Source organism: Accipiter gentilis, chromosome 16, assembly GCF_929443795.1.
Source record: "Accipiter gentilis chromosome 16, bAccGen1.1, whole genome shotgun sequence".
Classification (NCBI taxonomy): Eukaryota; Metazoa; Chordata; class Aves; order Accipitriformes; family Accipitridae; genus Astur; species Astur gentilis.
The window spans coordinates 30,052,794-30,072,586 of NC_064895.1; the positions used below are offsets into that span (position 1 = coordinate 30,052,794).

The 19,793-nt window shown below is 58.6% G+C and overlaps 2 protein-coding genes across 21 annotated transcripts in view; one reads left to right on the forward strand and one right to left on the reverse strand.

Moving 5' to 3' along the window:
- The window catches only part of OTOF (otoferlin), a 105,044-nt gene extending 92,168 nt beyond the window's left edge, over positions 1-12,876 (forward strand). For 12 of the 19 annotated variants that reach the window (XM_049819033.1, XM_049819037.1, XM_049819040.1 and 9 more), the window contains 13 exons: positions 646-800; positions 1,468-1,602; positions 2,529-2,666; positions 3,892-4,019; positions 4,599-4,769; positions 5,339-5,499; positions 6,199-6,341; positions 6,890-6,978; positions 8,788-8,886; positions 10,741-10,982; positions 11,354-11,532; positions 11,708-11,808; positions 12,349-12,876. In XM_049819033.1, coding sequence (XP_049674990.1) covers positions 646-800; positions 1,468-1,602; positions 2,529-2,666; positions 3,892-4,019; positions 4,599-4,769; positions 5,339-5,499; positions 6,199-6,341; positions 6,890-6,978; positions 8,788-8,886; positions 10,741-10,982; positions 11,354-11,532; positions 11,708-11,808; positions 12,349-12,529 — 1,922 coding nt within the window. In that variant the 3' untranslated portion in view covers positions 12,530-12,876. Of the gene's footprint in view, positions 1-645; positions 801-1,467; positions 1,603-2,528; positions 2,667-3,891; positions 4,020-4,598; positions 4,770-5,338; positions 5,500-6,198; positions 6,342-6,889; positions 6,979-8,787; positions 8,887-9,119; positions 9,219-10,740; positions 10,983-11,353; positions 11,533-11,707; positions 11,809-12,348 lie in introns of all 19 variants that reach the window. The other 7 variants (XM_049819053.1, XM_049819036.1, XM_049819042.1 and 4 more) reach the window with 2 other exon arrangements.
- A 696-nt stretch (positions 12,877-13,572) lies between these two features.
- LOC126046528 (uncharacterized) lies at positions 13,573-17,977 on the reverse strand. 2 transcript variants are annotated; one of them, XM_049819062.1, is made up of 7 exons: positions 17,303-17,351; positions 16,599-17,184; positions 16,300-16,491; positions 15,963-16,014; positions 15,789-15,843; positions 14,284-15,320; positions 13,573-13,836 (listed from the first exon to the last, which is right to left on the reverse strand). In XM_049819062.1, the coding sequence occupies exons 2-6, from the start codon at positions 16,650-16,652 to the stop codon at positions 14,303-14,305; spliced, it is 1,371 nt and encodes a 456-aa protein (XP_049675019.1). In that variant the 5' UTR covers positions 16,653-17,184; positions 17,303-17,351; the 3' UTR covers positions 13,573-13,836; positions 14,284-14,302. The 2 variants fall into 2 exon arrangements, with proteins under 2 accessions (XP_049675019.1, XP_049675018.1); XM_049819061.1 differs by lacking the exon at positions 16,599-17,184 and having other exon boundaries at positions 17,303-17,977.
- Between the last annotated feature and the right edge of the window lie 1,816 nt (positions 17,978-19,793).

Consider the following 19,793-nt stretch of genomic DNA (forward strand, 5'->3'; position numbering starts at 1 on the left):
CAGCAGTCATGAAACCTGGCAGAGGCAGTGAGGGACGGGGATTGTAGAAGGGTGGGAGAAGTGTTCTTTGAACGTGCTTTCTCCAGGCAGCCTGTTCCGACTGTAGTTGATGTCCCTGGCTGGTGGTTCCTCTGAATAGAGATCTGAACAACCTGTTGTTGCAGCTGGTCATGGGCAGCAGCCTGTGCTTTGGTGCTGAGCATCAAGCGCTGTCCCCTCTGCAATACCTAGGCTGGGGTTTTATCTCCAGGCTGCATACAGCTGGAAAAGTCTCCAGTGGAAGGAAGAAAAGGAGATGCTATGGGCAGGATCAGGTCTTCTCACTGCGGTTGAAGCTAGCCAGTGTCCAGCACTCTCAGTCTGTGTTTTGTAGTCCTCCAAGTGACTTCTGCTCAGGTCAGCTCTGGAAGTTCCCTGCACAGAGACCTCTGGGCTTCTGGAGATGCTGTGACCTGGTCAGAAGTGGCCAGAGTCAAGAAAAGACAGGAGAGGGCTGAGATGGGAGTTGCAGGCAGTAGCAGCTGTCAGCTTTCATGGTCCTCCTGTTTGAAGGACTTTGATCAAGTTCCCCCCTCCCTGTCTCCTCCACCCCTCCTCACCCTCATTTCCATGTCCTCCTTCCCCGCCGCTTCCCCTCGGACTCAGAAATCAAACTTGATGACTCTCCCATGAAAGGCTCCAAGGGTCAGGCAAAGAACAAGGAGAAGTCCAAGATGCCCAAAGACGATAAGAAGAAGAAGCAACAGTCAGCCCCCGAGCTTCCGGAGAAGAAGAACAAGCAGAAGATTGACGAACTGAAGGTGCGTGTGTCGGCAGGGGAAGAGAAGGTCCTGCCTGCTCAGTGGCAGGCTGGAAGTCCAGCAGGATGGCAGTCCCAGCCATCTGGAGATCAGAGCAGGATGGATCAACCCTGCCTGAGGCACCTTGCCTATCCGAGGGGTATCCCCCCTAGGTGAGATGTGCCTTGGGACCGCCAGCTTCTCTCCATATTTTGAAGGAGTCAGACGTAACATGCTTTACAGAAAAGGCATTGCCCTGGGATAGAATTGTCCTTGGGACAGCTTGGATGTGCCCTGGCTGGAGGGGAGAGTTTTCCAGCCTGGCCATGGCTGGCCTAGTCAGGACTCAGGACAAGGATGGGCTCTGGTTCAATGTATGGCCCCACGGTGTTTATTTGGATTAATGTAGTCTGTGATTCTGGGGCTCAGAAGGGGGTTGAACCTGGGTCTTGCACAGAGCACGGACAGCTGAGATTCCCTCTTGTACGTTATCAGTTCAGGGAAGTGCTTGTGGCGTCAAGGTCCAACCAATGATCCTGGAGATCCTTTTCCTTCTTAGAGAACTGGGTATTGAGAGCTGAGGTGTCCAGGTTCCCTCCAAGTTGACTTGGGCAGTCACCATATCTTTTCCTCACTTTTTTTTTTTTTTTTAACCTAATTCCCCTCCTTTAACTATCTGTCATCTCAGGTCTTCAACAAAGAGCTGGAAGCAGAGTTTGATAACTTTGAGGACTGGCTGCACACCTTCAACCTGCTCCGTGGGAAGATTGGGGACAACGATGACAATGCAACAGAAGAAGAGCGGATAGTGGGAAGGTTCAAAGTGAGTTTGGTTGCTGAGTCAGGCCAGGGCAGGGACAGCTTGGGGAGCTCTTGTCAATGGGTTTCCCTGCTGAAGCTGGTTTAGCCGGAAAGGGTTGGATGCAGTAGAATCCAATTTGCATTGACCCAGCTGCAGGCACCTTGCAGGGAGGGAAAGCCTCTAAGGATAGCCCCAGAAATCAGATGGGTTCAAAAAGCGCAGCCACAGAGGTGGTGATCTGCAGGCAAACAGATCCTTGATGGTTCTTATAGAAGGCCAAGGGAAAAGCAGCTTCTCTTTCTTGCCCATTGTGAAAATAAGTCATGCCCTGGGTTATCTCTGTGAACCGTTTTTCACCAATACCAGTCACCTGAGGTCACGGCCGTGTTGCACCATTTCCAGCCCCCAGGCAATGTAGGAGCACATCTGTCAGCTATAAGATTCTTAGACAAGAATCTTTTTGAGGGTGTAATCCTGGCCAGATGAAGCCTGTTGATGCCAGTTTTGCCCTTTGTTTGCTTGGTGGAGGAGATGAGCAGGCAGTTCCCTACCTTAGCGAGGATCAGATGCTTTGGGAGCATAGAAATCAGCAGTGTTTCATGTGGTAGTTCCCAGAATTTCCAGCCCATCCCTCATCAACCCTTTCATTCCCATTTTGTCCACCTGTCAGTTTTACTCTTGGAAATCCCAGTCCATGAGCACCTTGCTAGCCAGATTCCTCTGCAGGCCTCCTTCCCTTTGTCCAATTTCTCTGCTCATGGTTGCAATCTCTGAAAAGGTGCTTGTGCGGTGGAGGAGTTTTCCAGATCTGGCCTGTCTGCTCCAGCACATCGCTAGAAACAAGGATATTGACTGGGTCCTCAGGAAGGGTGGTTTGGGATGGGTCTGCCCACCCTGAGCCCCTGGGCAGAAGGACTCTCATCAGGCTGTGCCCTCCCTCACATTAGGGCTCCATGTGTGTCTACAAAGTGCCGCTCCCTGATGATATCACCAAGGAGGCAGGATACGACCCCAACTTCGGCATGTTCCAAGGGATCCCCAGCAATGACCCCATCAATGTGCTGGTCCGAGTCTATATTGTGCGGGTGAGTATAACTGTGTGATGTGGTAAGGTGTGATCCTGCGCTCCCTTCCATGGCACGCATCCAGGAGCTGGTCCCAAAGCTGTAGGGATGCTGGGGGGGGGGGGGGGGGGGGGGGAGTGTGCTCCAAGCACTGGGAGCAAGCCAGATCCAAGCTCCTCCCAGATCCTGAGACCTTTCTTCTGGTGTGTAGGACAGTCCAGCATATCTGTCCTAGTGCTTAACTCATGTGAATAATGTGGATCAGCCCAGACTATGAGGTGGTGGTTCCTTACATAGCCACGACACCTCAGTGAAGTACATGCAGAGCAGAATAGGAGCTGGCAGGGGCTAGTAGAGCTGGCTGAAGGGCATGGCACCTCCTTAAACTTGCACTGAGACATTATTGATTCATCCAGCTAATGCACATTTCTTTATATGGGGTGTGCTCTGGAAAAAGTCCTTTCCTGACTCCTACACTAGTCATCCTTGCGTGCCCAAGCATGTGAGTGAGGTACCATAGCCAGGCACTTGAGAGGGATCTCAGTCCTGCTAGAAGCACTGGGGCTGCTCTTTGTCACCACCTTGTCCCAGTGTTTTACAAATGCAACCTACTTTTGGCTACTTTTCCCACTAGCCTGATTCTCCATCCAGTGCTGCATCCCATTGCAGTAATGAGTCCCCCATCCATTACCAACAGACTGAGGCTGCAGTAGTAGACTCCAGCCTGGTCAGCACCACCAACAACAACCAGGACTGGTTGGATGTGTCCTGGCATGGGCATCTGCTGTTGTGTGCCACGATGGAGGTTGGGACTGGAGAGTTTGGGGATACTCACCCCCTTTATGGGGAGAAGCCAGAAGTCTTTGGCCCTAATGTAGTGAGTGGAGAGAACAAGATGGGAAGGGGACAGTTTTCTTGACATCTTGGTCAGGTTGTTGCTCAGGGTATTTCTTTACAGGACCCTGTTTCTTTCCACTGATGAAAGAGATGCCAAAGATGACTGTGGTTATGTCTCTCCGAGGGGACAAGGCCAGCCCCAACCCCTCCCCAAATCAGGACAGGGATTGACGCAAGGCAGGATTTATCCTCAGTTTAAACCAAGACACTCCATTTAGGGGGACCAAAGTGCTTAGCCACATGCCTATGGCTAGGCAAGGCCGGATGGTCTCAGGGACAGAGAATGGGGCCATCCCCGAATTCTTTGCTACTGTGGACAGCACTGATTTATCTCATCTGTTCTCTACAGGCCACGGACCTTCACCCAGCTGACATCAATGGAAAAGCCGACCCCTACATTGCCATCAAGCTGGGGAAGACAGACATCAAAGACAAGGAGAACTACATCTCCAAGCAGTTGAACCCTGTCTTTGGAAAGTGAGTTGCCCCAGCCCTGTTACCTGTCTGCACCTGGAACTGGCGAGCTAAGCCTGAGCCAAGCTTGCCAGCCCTTGGACCTGCACCCTAGCTGTCCCACAGCTGCTGCTTGAGCTCAAAAGATGGGAATCATCACACAGAACTTGCCTTGCAAGCGGCGTAGGCATCCTCATTTCAGCCATCTGTCCTTCTTTGCCAGTGGTGTGGTCAATATAGTAAAGGGTGTTTAAGAGATGTCCATATCTGATCAAGATTAAGTACCTACTTTAGGAATCGTTAGGTCAAAACTCGAGCGAGGGTATGGCCTGTGTCTCTGGTGACACACAAACTTAGCTTCAGGGCTACTGAGACACGCAGGTCAAGCAATGACCCTGTGCCAGCTCCTGTCTAGGGCTGCTGGATCTGAAACAGCCCATGCAGAGATTTAGTTAAAACCCCTACCTCGAATGTCCTGCAGCGGTAGATGCAAACTAAACACCCTCCACGGACTGGAGCAGACCCACCTCACCTGTGTGTCTGTCTTGTGTGCCTCCTTCAGCAGCTTTTCTCTTTCCCCTCACCTGCTTTCCCCCGGCTTAGATCCTTTGACATTGAGGCCACCTTCCCCATGGAGTCCATGCTGACAGTGGCGGTGTACGACTGGGACTTGGTGGGGACTGACGACCTCATTGGAGAGACCAAGATTGATCTGGAGAACCGCTACTACAGCAAGCACCGAGCTACTTGCGGGGTGTCACAGACTTACTCCATGTACGAGCAAAGCTTTCTCAGCCCAAACTTCTGCCTGGACCCATGCCTGTCTCATCTTCCACACCAAGCCCAGATCTCCCGCAGGAATTTCACTCCTTTACTGCCTGCTAATGGAGGAGTCTGTGCTGCACCCTCACTCTTAAGACAGGTTTTGTGACCTGTACAGCAGGGCAGCAGCGGAGTGGGTTATAAGGAGCCCAGGGCAGAGAAGAAGGGACCGAGGAGCACTGGTGGGACTGGGCAGAGGGGTGAGGCCAGAACTGAAATAGCAGCAGTGCCAGAGGAGCAATGCTGAGCATCAGGAGTCAAGTGGGGTGCACTGGGAATTTCAGGTCTGGGTCAGCACAGAGTAAAGGGGCTGGGGTGGAAGGGTGTTAGCAAAGTGTAGAGAGGGGGCACAAAGGGACCTGGTCTGCTCTCAAGTGTCACATTTGCTGACTCAGACCTTTTCCCTGTGAATCCCAGGTCCTTCATGGCAGCAGCGTTTGTTTTGCTGGCAGAGGGGAACAAAATGGCTTTTTCCTCCAAATCTTGCTACTACCTCACTGACCTTGCCCTCCTATTCACAGACATGGTTATAACACCTGGCGTGACCCCATGAAGCCCTCCCAAATCCTGTCCAAGCTGTGCAAAGAGGGCAAGGTGGATGGGCCGCACTTTGGGCCAGGAGGAAGAGTGAAAGTTGCCAACAGGGTCTTCACCGGCCCCACGGAGATTGAGGATGAAAATGGTACCTGCCCCATGGGATGAAGGTTGTGGAGGGGAGCAGGGGTCTGGGGTATCCCCTCATCATCCAGGACTGGAGACAGATGTAGTGGCCCCATCACCCCAAAGCAGCACTGCAATCACTCTCCATCCACCACCTTAAATAGACCTTCCAGTATGTGACCAGTTAGAGTCTTACAGACCACCCACACCAGTGGGTTGCTCTCAGAATCACTCAGGGGTATCTGTGGCATAGCATCATCAAAGCTGCCTTTGAGGAATTCCTACTGGAAGTGTATGCCCAAGGAGCAATGAAGACAGCCCACCCTGGCCTTCCCAGGGTTTAGGAAGCCATTCTCCATGTAACTGTACCCCCAAACAATGGTGGCGTCCCAATGCACTCACGTGTGCTCAAGAAAGATGAAGGCAGGCCAGGAGGGGTGCAGAAGAGGAGGAGAATGTGGACAATGGTTTCGGAGCTTGTTCAGCCTGGGAAAATACAGACAGGCAGGGGATCTGGACTTTCTATAAATGACATGGTTTAGAGAGAGGAGAAAGAGAGGAGTTAGGAAGTATTGGCTGAAGGACAAAGTGTACACAAGGAAATGGACAGAAGTAGCTAGTAGGTAGTTCCCCCTTGGAGTTAGGGGTAGAGGAACAGTTTGCTGTGCCTGGTGTCTCTCTGCTCGGTTCTCCAAGCTCAGCCCTCCTTCTGCCCATACAGGTCAGAAGAAGCAGACAGATGAACACCTGGCCCTGACGGTGCTGCGCCACTGGGAGGACATCCCACGGGCGGGCTGCAAGCTGGTTCCCGAGCACGTGGAGACGCGTCCGCTGCTGAACCCTGACAAGCCGGGCATCGAGCAGGTCCTCAAAGTCCCAGAGCAGAAGTGGAGGCAGCCCACGCTGCCGAGCCTGCGGACCCTCCAAGCAGGGAGCAGAGATGTCAGCTGGGCAGAGCAGCCGTAACCCACTTTGTCATGGGCAGCAGAGACGGGGGAGGCATCCTGCAAATAGTGGCACTTGGGCATCAACGGCCCTTAACAGTCATCTGTTGACTAGCAAACTAAATCTTTTTTTTACTAAATTACTAAACTAATTCTGCCTCTCCTGCTCCAGCCTGCATCCATTTCGTGTCCCCCCCCAGGTCCCTTGGTCCCCTGACTCCCCACGCTGTGCCCCTCGGCACCACGCTATGCCATGAGATACTTCTGCAAGGGGGTGGGAAAGGACTGATGGCACGGGGGAGCCCTGCCTCCCCCCATATCTGGCAGGGTTCAGTGCTGCAGGGCCCTACCCCACATCTGGCACGGCCAGACTGATGTTGAAGGGCAAGAGGAGCTGGGGGGGACCCTGCTGGGTGGAGGGGGCAAGGAGGGACCAGGGGAGCTGACTGCACCTTTCCAACCTTGCAGGGTCGCCTGGAGATGTGGGTGGACATGTTCCCCATGGACATGCCAGCGCCTGGCCCTGCCATTGATATTTCCCCCAGGAAACCAAAGAAGTAAGAACCTCCCAGCCAGCCAGCCCCAGGGAAAACTCAAGGCTGGGGACAGAGCCCTGCTTCTCCCTTCTCCTGCTGCTGCTCCATGGCCCAGCCCAGCCCTCTGCCTGGGTACCTCGACCGCGCTGGCATTTCCAGAGATCCCAAGACTGGAGACATCAAGTGATGTCTTCCCTTCCAGCGCTGCTCCTGAAGGGTGGTATCATGCCCGTTCCATTTTCTGCAGCTCCCGATTTTTCTCGTCTCTGTAGAGTAGGAAACTAAATTGTACCCCAGTGCCCAGCATGGGGACGGGGCAGACCAGTGCAGCCAGCCCTGAGACCCTGGGTTAGCCCAGGGCAAGGCGTCCCTGGGGAGTTTGGATGGGCCCTTTCCAGGAGGTGATGGCTAGAGCCCGGAGCAGGGAAGGTTACTGAGACAGAGTTGGTCAATCCAAGCAGGAGAGAGCAGGCAACAGGCAGGGTAATAAAAAGTTCTTCCCTCCCCACCCTGCCCTCTCCCAACTCATTTAGAGAAAAGACAGACATTTCTTCCCTTGACATCCTTCCTATCCCTGCCTTACCCTACTAGACTGTGTCCTTGGACCCCCTTTCCCACCCTTAGGGCCGAGATACAGGGACAGCACTGGGCATCCTGGTGGGAGTCTCTTGCACTCCTGTGCCCTTGCACAGATGATGCTTTGGATGGAGAGAATGTCCCTTGATCCCAGTGGGCTTCATCTGGGGTCTGAGGAGCAGAGCAGACAGCTGCAGGAAAGCTGAGGCCAAGGGCAAGATCCAGACACCAGCGTGGACCAGAAAAGCAGAGGGTTGTCTGCGAGACAGCCATGCTGAGCAGTGACCCATGAGCTGGAACTGAGATGTTCCTACTGATGGGCTGAAGAGAGGGTTTGCAGGTAGATAGCCTGTTTCAAGCAAGGTTATGCCTGGTTATTATCCTAGGGGTTGAATCCATCTCCTCTGTCTTTGTAGAGCACTGGGCACTACCTGACACTAGCTGTAGGTGCTGGAAAGGCACAGTATGGGACAAGCTCCCACCCATGGGTGCAGACAGGAGGGGGCTGGAGGAGATGGCAGGAGTCCCACAGCTGGGCTCAGCCAGGGCATTGCTAGAGGGAGATACCAGAGGAGGTGGGTTAAGGAAGCTGTAAATCCCCTTCCCCTCCCCTGTAGGTACTTCTAGCCATGTGTTGTGCTTGTGGCCACATGGCTGCCTTTCTTTGCCACCGTCCCCCAGCCTTCCTCCAGCCTTTCCACGTTGCAGCTGCGCCCTGCAAGGAATATGGCTTCTGCTCTTCCTCCACCCGCTCCCACCGGAGCTGCTTTCTCCATCACCAAAATTCCCAACCAAGCCAAATGTGACTGGGAAACCCCGGGTTGCTGCACAGAAAAAGCAGGGCTGGGAATATCTCAGAGTCTCTGAAACTGCTGGAGTCCTAAGAAGGACTGTGATGCCCATTTCTAAGGGGGGGCAGCCCTGCTGACTAAGGTGGGGAAACCAGGAAGAAATCTGGACTCAAGACCATTTTGCAGACACCATTTTAGCCACAAATCCACCAAAGACCAAGCCTGGGCTGTTCCACTGAGCCTTTGGCATGGGCTTTGCAGAGGTTCAGAGCAGAGGGAGGTAAAGCTCCCCTTGCAGCTCATGCAGAGACTCCCCCTCCTGTTCTTGTCCCCAAGATCCCTCAGATAAGATCCCTGTGAGCAGTTCCCTGCCATCTCAGTGCCTGGCCCTGGTTTCTGGCAGCGTCACCCCTTTCCCTCCTGCCCCTGTGCCTCACCTCCTTGTCTCCCTTCCTCCTGCCAGATATGAGCTTAGAGTGATAGTGTGGAACACAGACGAGGTCATCCTGGAGGACGATGACTACTTCACTGGCGAGAAATCCAGTGACATTTTTGTCAGGGGGTAGGTACAGCATGGCGTGCCAGTGCCAGCTCCTCTGCTTCTCCCTGGGGGGTGTTAGTGCTGGCTGGGATCCCCGGGGTGGTTTTGGAGAGGGGAGGGGGGATACGATATGGACTGTGGTGCAGGGTCAGACAGAGCCAACGCTGCCATTGTCTTCTGTGCTGTGTTTCTTGCCTCTCCATCTCTCTCTCTGGCTGCACGACCCGCTGTGTGTGCCTGGCCTGGCTGCCCAGCTTTGAACTGCGGGTTATTATCTGGAACACCGATGAGGTGGTTTTGGAAGATGATGCTTTCCTGGCGGGAGAGAAGATGTCTGACATCTATGTCAGGGGGTAATGGCCGAGGCCTCGCTGCTTGGTCCCCGCCGTCTGCCCCTCTACCCCTTTTTGAGCTTGTCTTGATGACCCCACTTGGCATTTCAACCCTGCAACCTCCAATTCCAGCATCTGGAGCCAAACTGTGGTTAGTTCCCATCTCTGCTTTGCTCTCACCCAGCAGCAGGGGAAAGGCCTTTCCAAAACTTGCCTGTACAGAGGTGAGGGGACTCACTCTTGGCCATAGCCCAATTCTTTACAGGACCTCACATCAATGCAACGGCATTTCAGGCTGGTGGCTGACTATGCAGTGACTTCCCACCAGTCTGTTAACCTGCTCGGTGATTTCTCTGCAGCCTCACCAGCTCAGGCCAGGTCTCCTCTGCTTGCATCTCATGCTGCTCTCAGGAAACTGGGTCTGTTTCGGTGTCTTGGGTTCCACCAGCCCAGTGGCTTTTCTGCAATGGCTCTGAAGCTGAGATGCTCCAGCCCTTCCCCATCTGTATGGTGGGGGATCACTTGACCTTTTTGTTTTGCGCGGCAGAGCAGGGCATCAGCATGCTCAGAACCTGAGAGACCAACCCTGCATTGGGTGCTCGAGCATGGAGTCATGTCGCTGCTGGCTGCAGTCCCTCAGGACAAACAGACACACAAAAAACCTGAGAGCACTCTGGGGAACGGAGATGCCTTGGTTCATCAGAGAAAGGGGGTGGGGGGCACTCACAGTCTTTAAAACAAAACTGTGTTCCCCAGGGACCCAGACTTGCTGGTATGGACTGTTCTCTGTGTCCCTTTTGCTCTTGGAACCCTGCTCCCTGGAGCCAGAAAATTAGGGGCACAAGCACATGCGACGGCAAGGTCAGCACGGCCACCCCATCTCCCAGGGCAGGAGGATGGGGATCCCACTGTCACTCCAGTGACCTGGTGTCCACGGTGGCTGTCTGAATGGGCACTTCAGGTCCCTTCACCGGAGATTAGGTCAGCAGAGACAACCCCACCCTCAAGCAGAGCCTGCAGCAGGCTCTAAACACCTCTGACGGGCTCGGATAGATGTGCCCTGACACAGGGAGCCTGCGGTGACCAGCACAGACCAAGCTGCCTCCGCAGGGACAGCTGCCATCAGAGGAGGCCTAACTACCCCACGGCGGAGTGAGGAGGTCTCTACAGCCTCCCCGCTCCACCAGTGCGGGATGGGGACATCCTTCCAGGATTCTCTGCTCCAGACTCCCCAGCAATGCTCCTTGCTCCTGTCCACCTCTTTAACATCTCCCTGCCCAGAGAAAGACCTCTGACAACCCGCTTGCATTTCTCGCTCTCAAACTCCCCTGTTCCTTCTAGGGCCCTCCTGCCCCCATGTCCGTTCTACCGCTTGGAGATGCTGCTGCTGCAGTGATTGGAGCAGCCCCAGCCCGTTGCTCGCACCTTTTAGGTCCTTCCAGTCTGTCCTGGAGACATCCTGGTTGCACGGACAGGATGGTCCTGTGCCCTCTCCTCCCTCCTGTAATGCATGCCACCCCTCTCACCCCTCTGGACCCTGCAGGTGGCTGAAGGGTCAGCAGGAGGACAAGCAAGACACGGATGTCCATTACCACTCGCTCACTGGTGAAGGCAACTTCAACTGGCGCTACATCTTCCCCTTTGACTACCTGATGGCGGAGGAGAAGATCGTCATCTCCAAGAAGGAGTCGATGTTCTCCTGGGATGAGACCGAGTACAAGATCCCAGCTCGCCTCACCCTGCAGGTCTGGGATGCTGACCACTTCTCTGCCGATGATTTCCTCGGTAAGTGGAGGGTCCGCTCAGGTGGGGCAATGGGGCAGCCAGCAGGGACCCCATGGCCGGACAAGCAGAGAGCAGTGTGGGATGAGGCAAAGCCTATATAGGAACAGAACCCATAAGGGCAGCTCTGCTCCTCAAGTCCACAACATCCTACAAACCCCCTTAGATGCTGCTCGTAAGAGCAGGCAGGATGAGAGCCCTTGTCTCTGCTGCTGCTGTTCAAAGGCTGCTCCTGTAGTAAAGGTGTCAGCTTTTTAGTTCCCAGAGCTAGTTCAAAGTTGTTCTCCAGGGAGGAGATGCTGGCCCAGCCCACCTCCAGCCAAGGACTCAGCATTTGGGGGTTCCAACATCTCTGCTCCTCTTTCTCCTGCCAGGGGCCATCGAGCTGGACCTGAACCGCTTCCCCCGGGGAGCCAAGACATCGAAACAGTGCAGCCTGGAGATGGTGACAAACGAGGCAGAGCTGCCCATGGTCTCCATCTTCAAGCAGAAGCGGGTGAAGGGCTGGTGGCCGTTCGTGGCCAGAGATGAGAATGATGAGCTGGAGGTCACCGTAAGGAAGGGGAAAAGGGAGGGATTTTGCATCCTGGGGATGGCAACTCTTTGCAGACAACCTCCACCCCCCCTGCACTTGCTTCTGTTCCCTCAGGTCCCCTCTGTCACCATGTCTCGGGGGCTGAGGTGGGGAGCATTGCCCAGGTCTCAGCACAACTCTCTGCTCCCTGCAGGGGAAAGTCGAGGCTGAACTGCACCTTCTCACAGCAGAGGAGGCAGAGAAATCCCCCGCCGGGCTGGCTCGCAATGAGCCTGATCCACTGGAGAAACCCAAGTGAGTAGGAAACCCCACTCCCCAGCAGGCACCTGGGCTTCTGGGAGATGCTGTGAGGTGGTCCCCAGGGAGGGAGCCAGGCATGGGGAGGAGAGGAGGGGTCGCACTGGGGGGATGTAGGAATGAGAGTCATGGGCAGAGCAATCTCTACTGGTTCCCCCCCGTTGCCTACTATTCACTGCCCTGCTGCTTTTCCTTACTTTATTCCTTCTCTGCTTCTCTTCTTGGCTCCATCCCCTTTCCTTGGCCTCCTACCACCTCCTCCACCCCTCCAGTCCTCACCACCAGATTCCAGCTTTGACTGGAATCCTCACCCTCCCTCACAAACCGGCATTACTCCATCTGGCATTTGCCATGCTGACTCCCCTTGTCCACTCTCCTGACCCTCCTCCTGGTTGGGCTCTTTCACTCTGTGCAGGCTTACACAGGGAACACGATCCTGCACCTCCCTTTGCCCACCATGTCCATTGTTGCACTGCCTGCTGTGCCTCCCTTCTCTATGACCAAGGCATTAATGATGGGTATTTGTTTCCCCTGCAGCCGCCCGGACACGTCCTTCATCTGGTTCCTGAACCCGCTCAAGTCCATCAAATACCTCATCTGCACACGCTACAAGTGGCTTATCATCAAAATTGTGCTGGCCTTGTTGCTCCTCATCATGATCGCCCTCTTCCTCTACAGCATGCCAGGCTACATGGTCAAGAAGCTGTTGGGAGCATGAAGCATGGGACCCTCCCCCATGTCCCCAGTCCCATGGCACAACCTTCCCCGGCCCCATGCCCTTCTCCTCCCCGCAGCCTCTCAGCAGCTTCTGGGGACATCCCCTCTTTTGCATTCCTCCTCTGTGGGTCTCTTTCATGGCTTTAGTCCCAGAGAAATGGGGCTGGAGGATGGCACCGATCCCGAGGCTGTGCATCCCTCACCGGGGCACCCAGGCTGGGACTCTCGGAGCCCTCCCAGGGAGCTCAGCCCCCAGCCCCAGGGGAAAGGGAGGGAGAGCTGGGGCCGGGGCCGTGGGAGCGCTCCCAAAAGGCTCCTTGGAGGGACTTCAGGAACAAGGGTGAAGCAGGGACCGGGGACAGCTGGAGACACACCAGCCCCACCAGTGTGGGGATGGCACCGAGCGGCCCCAACACTCGTCTCCCTTGCCAGCACTGTCCCCGCTCCACTCCTAGCTCTGGAGGTCACTGCATCCCAGTGCAGGGACCCATCCCACATGGGGGAACACCAGGCATTGTACCCCGGCAGCCACCAAGGCCCTTCAGAGAGCCCTGGGGCTGTGCAAGGGGACACCCTGCCCTTCCCTCCCCACGGCTCTGGCAGAGGCAGGGAAGGGTCCAGCAGATCAAACATCTTCCTAAGGTTACCAACCCAGAGGTGACTGTGGCCAGACATCCCTGAGGGCCCACAGGGAGCCAGGTTTTGTCACACAGTGTGAGCTCCCTGTGGCCTTCTTGATTCTCGGTTTCTTTTGTGTGGATTGGTATATACTGCAGCTGGAGACTTTCTTGCCATGTATATTAGGGAAGGGCTCTTTCCTCAGCTCACTGCAATATTCAGCTGTTGAAAAGCCACCTTTCTCAGCTTCAAGTGTGCAAGACCCTCATTGAATAATTGAAGAGATCTCGGGGATGTTTTTAGGATACTACTGTTTTAATCGGTCAATAAAGGTTGGGTTTCCCTGATGGGTTCTCGTGTTAGTGGGGAAACCGTGTGTCGCTGGCTGCTTCTCAAGACAAGCCCCTTCCTCCTTCCCTCCGGCTGCCCCGCGGCTTCCCAGTGGCAGCCTCTTTTCCCGCTGCCTCTCCCCAGTGTCCGTGCCCTGGCCGGCAGCCTGGTCCCTCAGCTGCACGGGGAGCAGAGCAGGCACGGCCCTGCCTTCCCCTCTGGGCAGGACGGCAGCAGGCAGACAGCGATGTCTTGGGGGCAACGGGGACCGAGAGGGGCTGCTGCTGGGCAGGGAAGCCCCAGTCACTTCTCCCCATCGGTTGGGGGTGCTGCCCAGCGGGAAGTCTCTTCTGGCCTGCCCTGGAAGAGAGAACGGGGTTGAGGAGGGACCCCAGGGCTCCATTCGTCCCCGGGCAGGTTCCCCCCCACAGAGGCCCAGGCTGGGGGCAGAGGGGGGCCCTGGCCTCCAAACGGGGTCTCTGAGCGAAGGGGCATCTCCTGCACATCCCCGGCATTAACCCTTGCCCTCCGCAAGCCCCGCAGGATCCCCACCTACCCCGGCCACTTTCCGGCTCTGAGCCGGACCCTGCCTCTCCGCGTGTTTTCCCTCCCAGCGGTGTCCACACCAAAACTCAGCGAGAGGCCAGCGCATCTCTCACTGCCGCCCCCGCTCTGCCAGACCACACGATCTCGTCCCACAGAAACGCCTCCTGAACAGCACAGCTTCCACGGCTGCACAAGACAGCCCAGACCCGTCCCCGTCCTCCCGTCCTGCGCTTGCCCTGCCCACGCTCCTCCCCGTCCCACCTTTTCTTGCCGATGCCCCTCATGCCTCCATCGCCATGGCGTGGAAGAGCGCGTCGACCTGAAACCGGAGGTGGAACGGCAGCTTCGGGTCCGCTTCCATGGTGCCCTTTGGTGCCAAGCGCCCTCGCACGCTGCTCTTCACTTTGCACCAGGACTTCCGGACGCGCTGCAGCCTGACCCCCTGCCGCAGGCCCTTGTAGCCCACCAAGGGCAGGGGCTCCAGCCCAACTCTCCGCAGCCGCTCCAGGGCCGTGGGAGGGGGAGGCTGTGCCCATGGGGGCAGGGGCCACGTGGGGACCACGGTGGGGACAGACTCCCCCCGCCTGGCTGGCTGCAGGTCAGCACGGCTGGTATCTTTTGCCCCAGCGTGCCTTGCAGGAGGAGCCCTCGCGTCCTGCCTGCCCAGCCTCATCTGTCCCGCTGCTATTCCCGAGAATCTGGGCACGGGGAACGATGCCCGCAAGCCCTTGCTGTCCCTGAGGCTCCTGGGCAGAGGCGCGCTGCACTCCTCGCAGCATCTTTCAGGGGCGATTTTGGGGAGCCGCTGGGTTATCTCCCACGCGTAGAGCAGCTCCCCGTTGATGGCCAGCTCAAAGCCCAGCCCCACTTCCAGCTGGAGGTCCTCCTCGTGCACCAGCATGTCCACAGTGCAGAGGGTGACGGCCAGCGTGGGCAGGTCCTGTTCTGCCACGGGCTGGCTGCAGTGCGGGCAGCTGCCGGTGAGGCATCGACGGCACTGCAGGCAGACGGGATATTCTTCCCTCATGGCTCCGCACAGGACTGGAGCGCTGCTATCCCGAGGTATGTTCAGCTTTCGCAGCAGGTTGCGGCAGATTTGGGCGATGTTCAGGGACTCCATCAGAGATCTGGCGAGCTCCTCCATGTTGGCGACGGAGGGCTGGCTCCCTGATCTGCTGGCAGCACTGAAATTTCCACGTTGACCCACGTCTCCGGTGTCCGAGGGGATCTCCCTTGCAGAGGCTGCTTCCTTGCCGTAGCCGCTTTCCCACCATTGTCCTCCATGGGTCTTCTCCGACCTGTGGGGGGACATACCGGCGGGACTGTGGGGGCTGCTGTGGGACAGGACCCACCCGGCTCCCTCTCTCTGCCTTCTCCTGGGCGATCTCCCAGCTGCCCGCAGCCAGTCCTGCCAGCTCTGGGATGCTGGGGGTGAAGCTGGGGTCTCGAGAACATGGGGCCAGCCCAGGCCAGGGGCTGAGGACAGAGAGGGGTGACGGGGCCACCGGTGGGCGGGGGGGGGGGGGGGGGGTCACCAGAGGGCACTGGCCTGGAAACCTGCCCTCCCCGAGCCATCCCTCCCTTCCCTCGCCCCTCGAGCCCTTTCCCTTCCTGGGGCTGAGCCCGGACCCTGGCTCTCTGCTGAATCCTGCTCTCGCCCACCCACAGCCTCCCGGGGGCAATGGGGCAGAGGAACCCACCAGTGGGGTTCCCCAGCCAGGGGCTCCCAGAGGGGCTGCCCCCCTGAAGGGAAACACTCCGCTTACCTTGCCTTCAGGCTCTCAGCAGAGCCCTCCATGGCTTCCCAGGGGACGGATGATCCTGGGAGAAGAGACAGAGGGAGAGTGAGCGAGGGCAGCCATCTCTCGCAGGGTGCAACGGCATCTCTCGGCCGGGAGCTGCTGTGGAGCCCGGCGCAGCTCTGGGATGGGGCTGCTCACCTATCGGGTCCTTCCTCCTGCTGCTGCGACGTCTCTTCCCCGCACAAGTCCCCTGTTCCCAGAAAGCAAGCCCCCGGTTAGCGTGAGGTGTCTCCCCTCTCCTGCCCAGCAGATGAGGACCCTGGGAAGGGTAACCGGAGTTTCAGGGACAGAAGCGGCCCCGGCCCCGAGCCGGTGCCCAAGCGGAGGTGGCTCGGTGGCTGTGGAGCAGGGGCCTGCCTGGGTGGGCAATGGCCTCTGTTCACCGCTCCCTCCCAAAAATCCCCGGGGATGGGCTCTGCCCTGGGCTAGCCCCTGCCCAGGGAGCATTTGGAGCAACGCCAGGACGGACGCCTACCTTGACCTTGGCCTTGATGTTGGGCCACCAGGCCATGAAGATGCCCAGACCCAGGATGGCCACCAAGCTGGGGGTGCAGGGCAGCACGAGTGTGCAGAGGCCCCAGAGGCTCAGGCTGGAGAGGAAGAGCAGCACCGTCACCTTCCACTCCTCCATCTCGCGCAGGGATCGCCAGCATCTCCTCCAGCGGTTCTGCATGACCAGGGGATGTGCAAAGGCGTCAGGAGGGCCCCTTTGTGCGGAGGCCGAGAAACCCGGGGAGGAGAGGTTGGGGGGATGCCAAAGCACCCCGCTCCTACCTGCTGGTTTGCTTCTCCTCCCATCTCTGCTGTCTTTTCCACACGCTTGCCCATCTGCTCGCTGGCTCGCGTGCAGTCAAAGTGACACCCGAGCCTCCCCGCAACCCACTAAGAGGGGGGACACCTTTGTGATGTTGTGGTGACATCGTGTAGACACACAATGGCTGCCACGTCAACCCAGGGCTGAGCTGGCGTGGGAGATTGTGACGCCATCGGGGAGCAGCCACCCCAAAGAGCCCCTGTGTCAGGGTTCGGAGGGGCAGCGCAGCCCAGGACGTAGCCCAGGGCCTGCGGGAGAGTGGGCAGGGAAGGTCCCTCTGGGCCACCCACCTCCACCCCTCGGCCAGGATGGGCCACTGCGATGGCTACTTGGTCTTGGTGGCACCAGGGCTGCTCTAGCACCCCGGGGGGACCTGCTGGTGGCCCTGGCAGCAGCCCCCCACTCCCATCCCCAGGGACTGACGGCTTCTCACCAGCCAGGGACACCATGATGGTCCCTTCTCCTCTCTGTTGCACCAGGGATCCTGGCCAGGGCCCTAGCACACCCCGTCGGAGTAGTTGTGTGGCTGCAGGGAGGCAGGGAAACCTGAGAGGGAAGACTGGGGAGTAGGTTAGGTGAACTCGCCTCAAGGGTTTCTCCACGAAATTCCCATTCACGCTTAAGGGGCTGTTATGGTGACTTTTCTTGCCAGTGCTCCTTATACCTGCATCACCATGGCGTGCAAGAGCGCATTGACCTGAAACCGTAGGTGGAACGGAAGCTTCGGGTCCCCTTCCATGGTGCCCTTGGGTGACGAGCTCCTTGCTAGCCACAGCCAGCCCCGCTTGGCCCCGAAGCTCCTCCGCACGCTGTTCTTCACTTTGCACCAGGACTGCCAGACGTGCTGCAGCCTGACACCCTCACGCAGGCCCTTGTAGCCCACCAAGGGCAGGGGCTCCAGCCCGACTCTCCGCAGCCGCTCCAGGGCCGTGGGAGGGGGAGGCTGTGCCCATGGGGGCAAGGGCCACGTGGGGACCACGGCGGGGACAGACTCCCCCCGCCTGGCTGGCTGCAGGTCAGCACGGCTGGTATCTTTTGCTCCAGCGTGCCTTGCAGGAGGAGCCCTCGCGTCCTGCCTGCCCAGCCTCACCTGTCCCGCTGGTATTCCCGGGGATCTGGGGACAGGGAACGATGCCCGCAAGCCCTTGCCGTCCCCAGGGCTCCTGGGCAGAGGCGCCTTGCATTCCTCGCAGCATCTCTCAGGGGCGATTCTGGGGAGCCGCTGGGTTATCTCCCACGCGTAGACTGGCTCCCCGCTGATGGCCAGCTCAAAGCCCAGCCCCACTTCCAGCTGGAAGTCCTCCTCGTGCACCAGCATGTCCGCAGTGCAGAGGGTGACGGCCAGCATGGGCAGGTCCTGTTCTGCCGCGGGCTGGCTGCAGTGCGGGCAGCTGCCGGTGAGGCATCGACGGCACTGCAGGCAGACGAGGTAGTCTTCCCACGTGGCTCCGCACAGGACTGGAGCGCTGCTATCCCAAGCTTTGTTTAGCTTTCCCAGCGAGTTGAGGCAGATTTGGGTGATGTTCAGGGATCTGGCGAGCTCCTCCATGTTGGCGACGGAGGGCTGGCTCCTGAGGAGCTCTGATCTGCTGGCAGCACTGGAATTTCCACATCGACCCACATCTCCGGTCTGTGAGGAGAGGTCCCTTGCAGAGGCTGCTTCCCTGCCGTAGCCGCTTTCCCACCATTCTCCTCCATGGGGCTTCCCCGACCTGTGGGGGACATACCGGCGGGACTGTGGGGGCTGCTGTGGGACAGGACCTACCCGGCTCCCTCTCTCTGCCTTCTCCTGGGTGATCTCCCAGCTGCCCACAGCCAGCCCTGTCAGCTCTGGGATGCTGGGGGTGAAGCTGGGGTCTCGGAAACATGGGGCAAGCCCAGGCCTGCAGCACAAGGTGCATAGTGAGGGGCTCGGCGCCCGCCAGCCCAAGGAGAAAAGGGCCAGCCCAGGCCAGAGGCTGAGGACAGAGAGGGGTGCCAGGGCTACCTGTGGGCTCTGTGGGAGGGGCTATAGTGGGTGTCTGCAGAGTGCTTGGGTGAGGACACCACTTCAGTCCTGGTTTGGGGAAAAGGCGTGCCCATGGCCTGCAAGTCCCAGGTTTGGGAACATTGGCCTGATCCAGGGAGGCTACTGGCCTGCCGCTGATTCTGTCCATGGGGGCACAGGGTCCATGGCAGGGCGATATCTTGAGGCAGGGGGTATCGCTGCCCCAGGGCTGGCCTGGGGACGGGACAGGGATGTCCCTGACTGTGGGCTGAGCTGGGATTGATTTGGAGGGTGGTCCCTGACCTCCTGCCAATCGGCAGGGAAGGGGGAATGTCTGACTGGTTCCGGATTCAGGGTGGTCCCTGACCCCAGGCCCCTTTGGGGAGAGGTCCTGGGTCCCGGGAAGGCTGGCAAGGCCCTGTCAGGTCCCTGCCCCCTGCCAGTTGGTGGCAGGGGTCCTGGCCCCAGTGCCGGTGTGGGGCAGGGGATGTTCTGAGACCCGAGGACAGTCTCTGAGCCTCTGCTGGTTCTGGGTGGGGGGGTCAGGACCGGGTTGCAGTTTGGGGTAAGGGATCTGGAACCGGCACTGGTTTGAGGGTGGGGACGTCCACCCCCGTGCCAGTTCGGGGAAAAGAGGAAACCCTCCCAGTTCGGGGAAGAGGAAACCCCCTGTGACCAGACGCGGGGTCTGGGGAGGAGGTGCGCGACTTGGTGCCGGCTGGGAGCAGGGAAGGGGCCCGGGCCCAGCTCGGGTTGAGGGGGAGCCGGCTGGGGGTGCAGGCCGCCGCAACCGGGGCGCTGGCGGACGAGCCCCCGTCTCTCACCGGCGCTTGGCATCGAGGCGGGCGGCGATTCGCTCCTGGGGGCCGGGGCCGGGGTCGCTGAGAGCCGGGGTCGCTGAGAGCCGGGGTCGCTGAAAGCCGGGGTCGCTGAGAGCCGGGGCCGGGTCCCGCCAGCCCGCCGCCGCCGCCGCCATAGCGCCCGCTCCCCGCCTCAGGCAGCCCCGTCTGAGGCGGCGACCGCGCATGCGCGCCGCGCGGCTGCAGCGTCCCGGCGCCGCCTAGCAACGCCAGGGGAGCGCGTGCTCGCCGCGGCTTCCCGCCTCCTCCGAGCGGCGCGCGCCGCGGTCCGCGCAGCGCCCGTTGCTGCGCGTGCCCCCTGAGGCAAC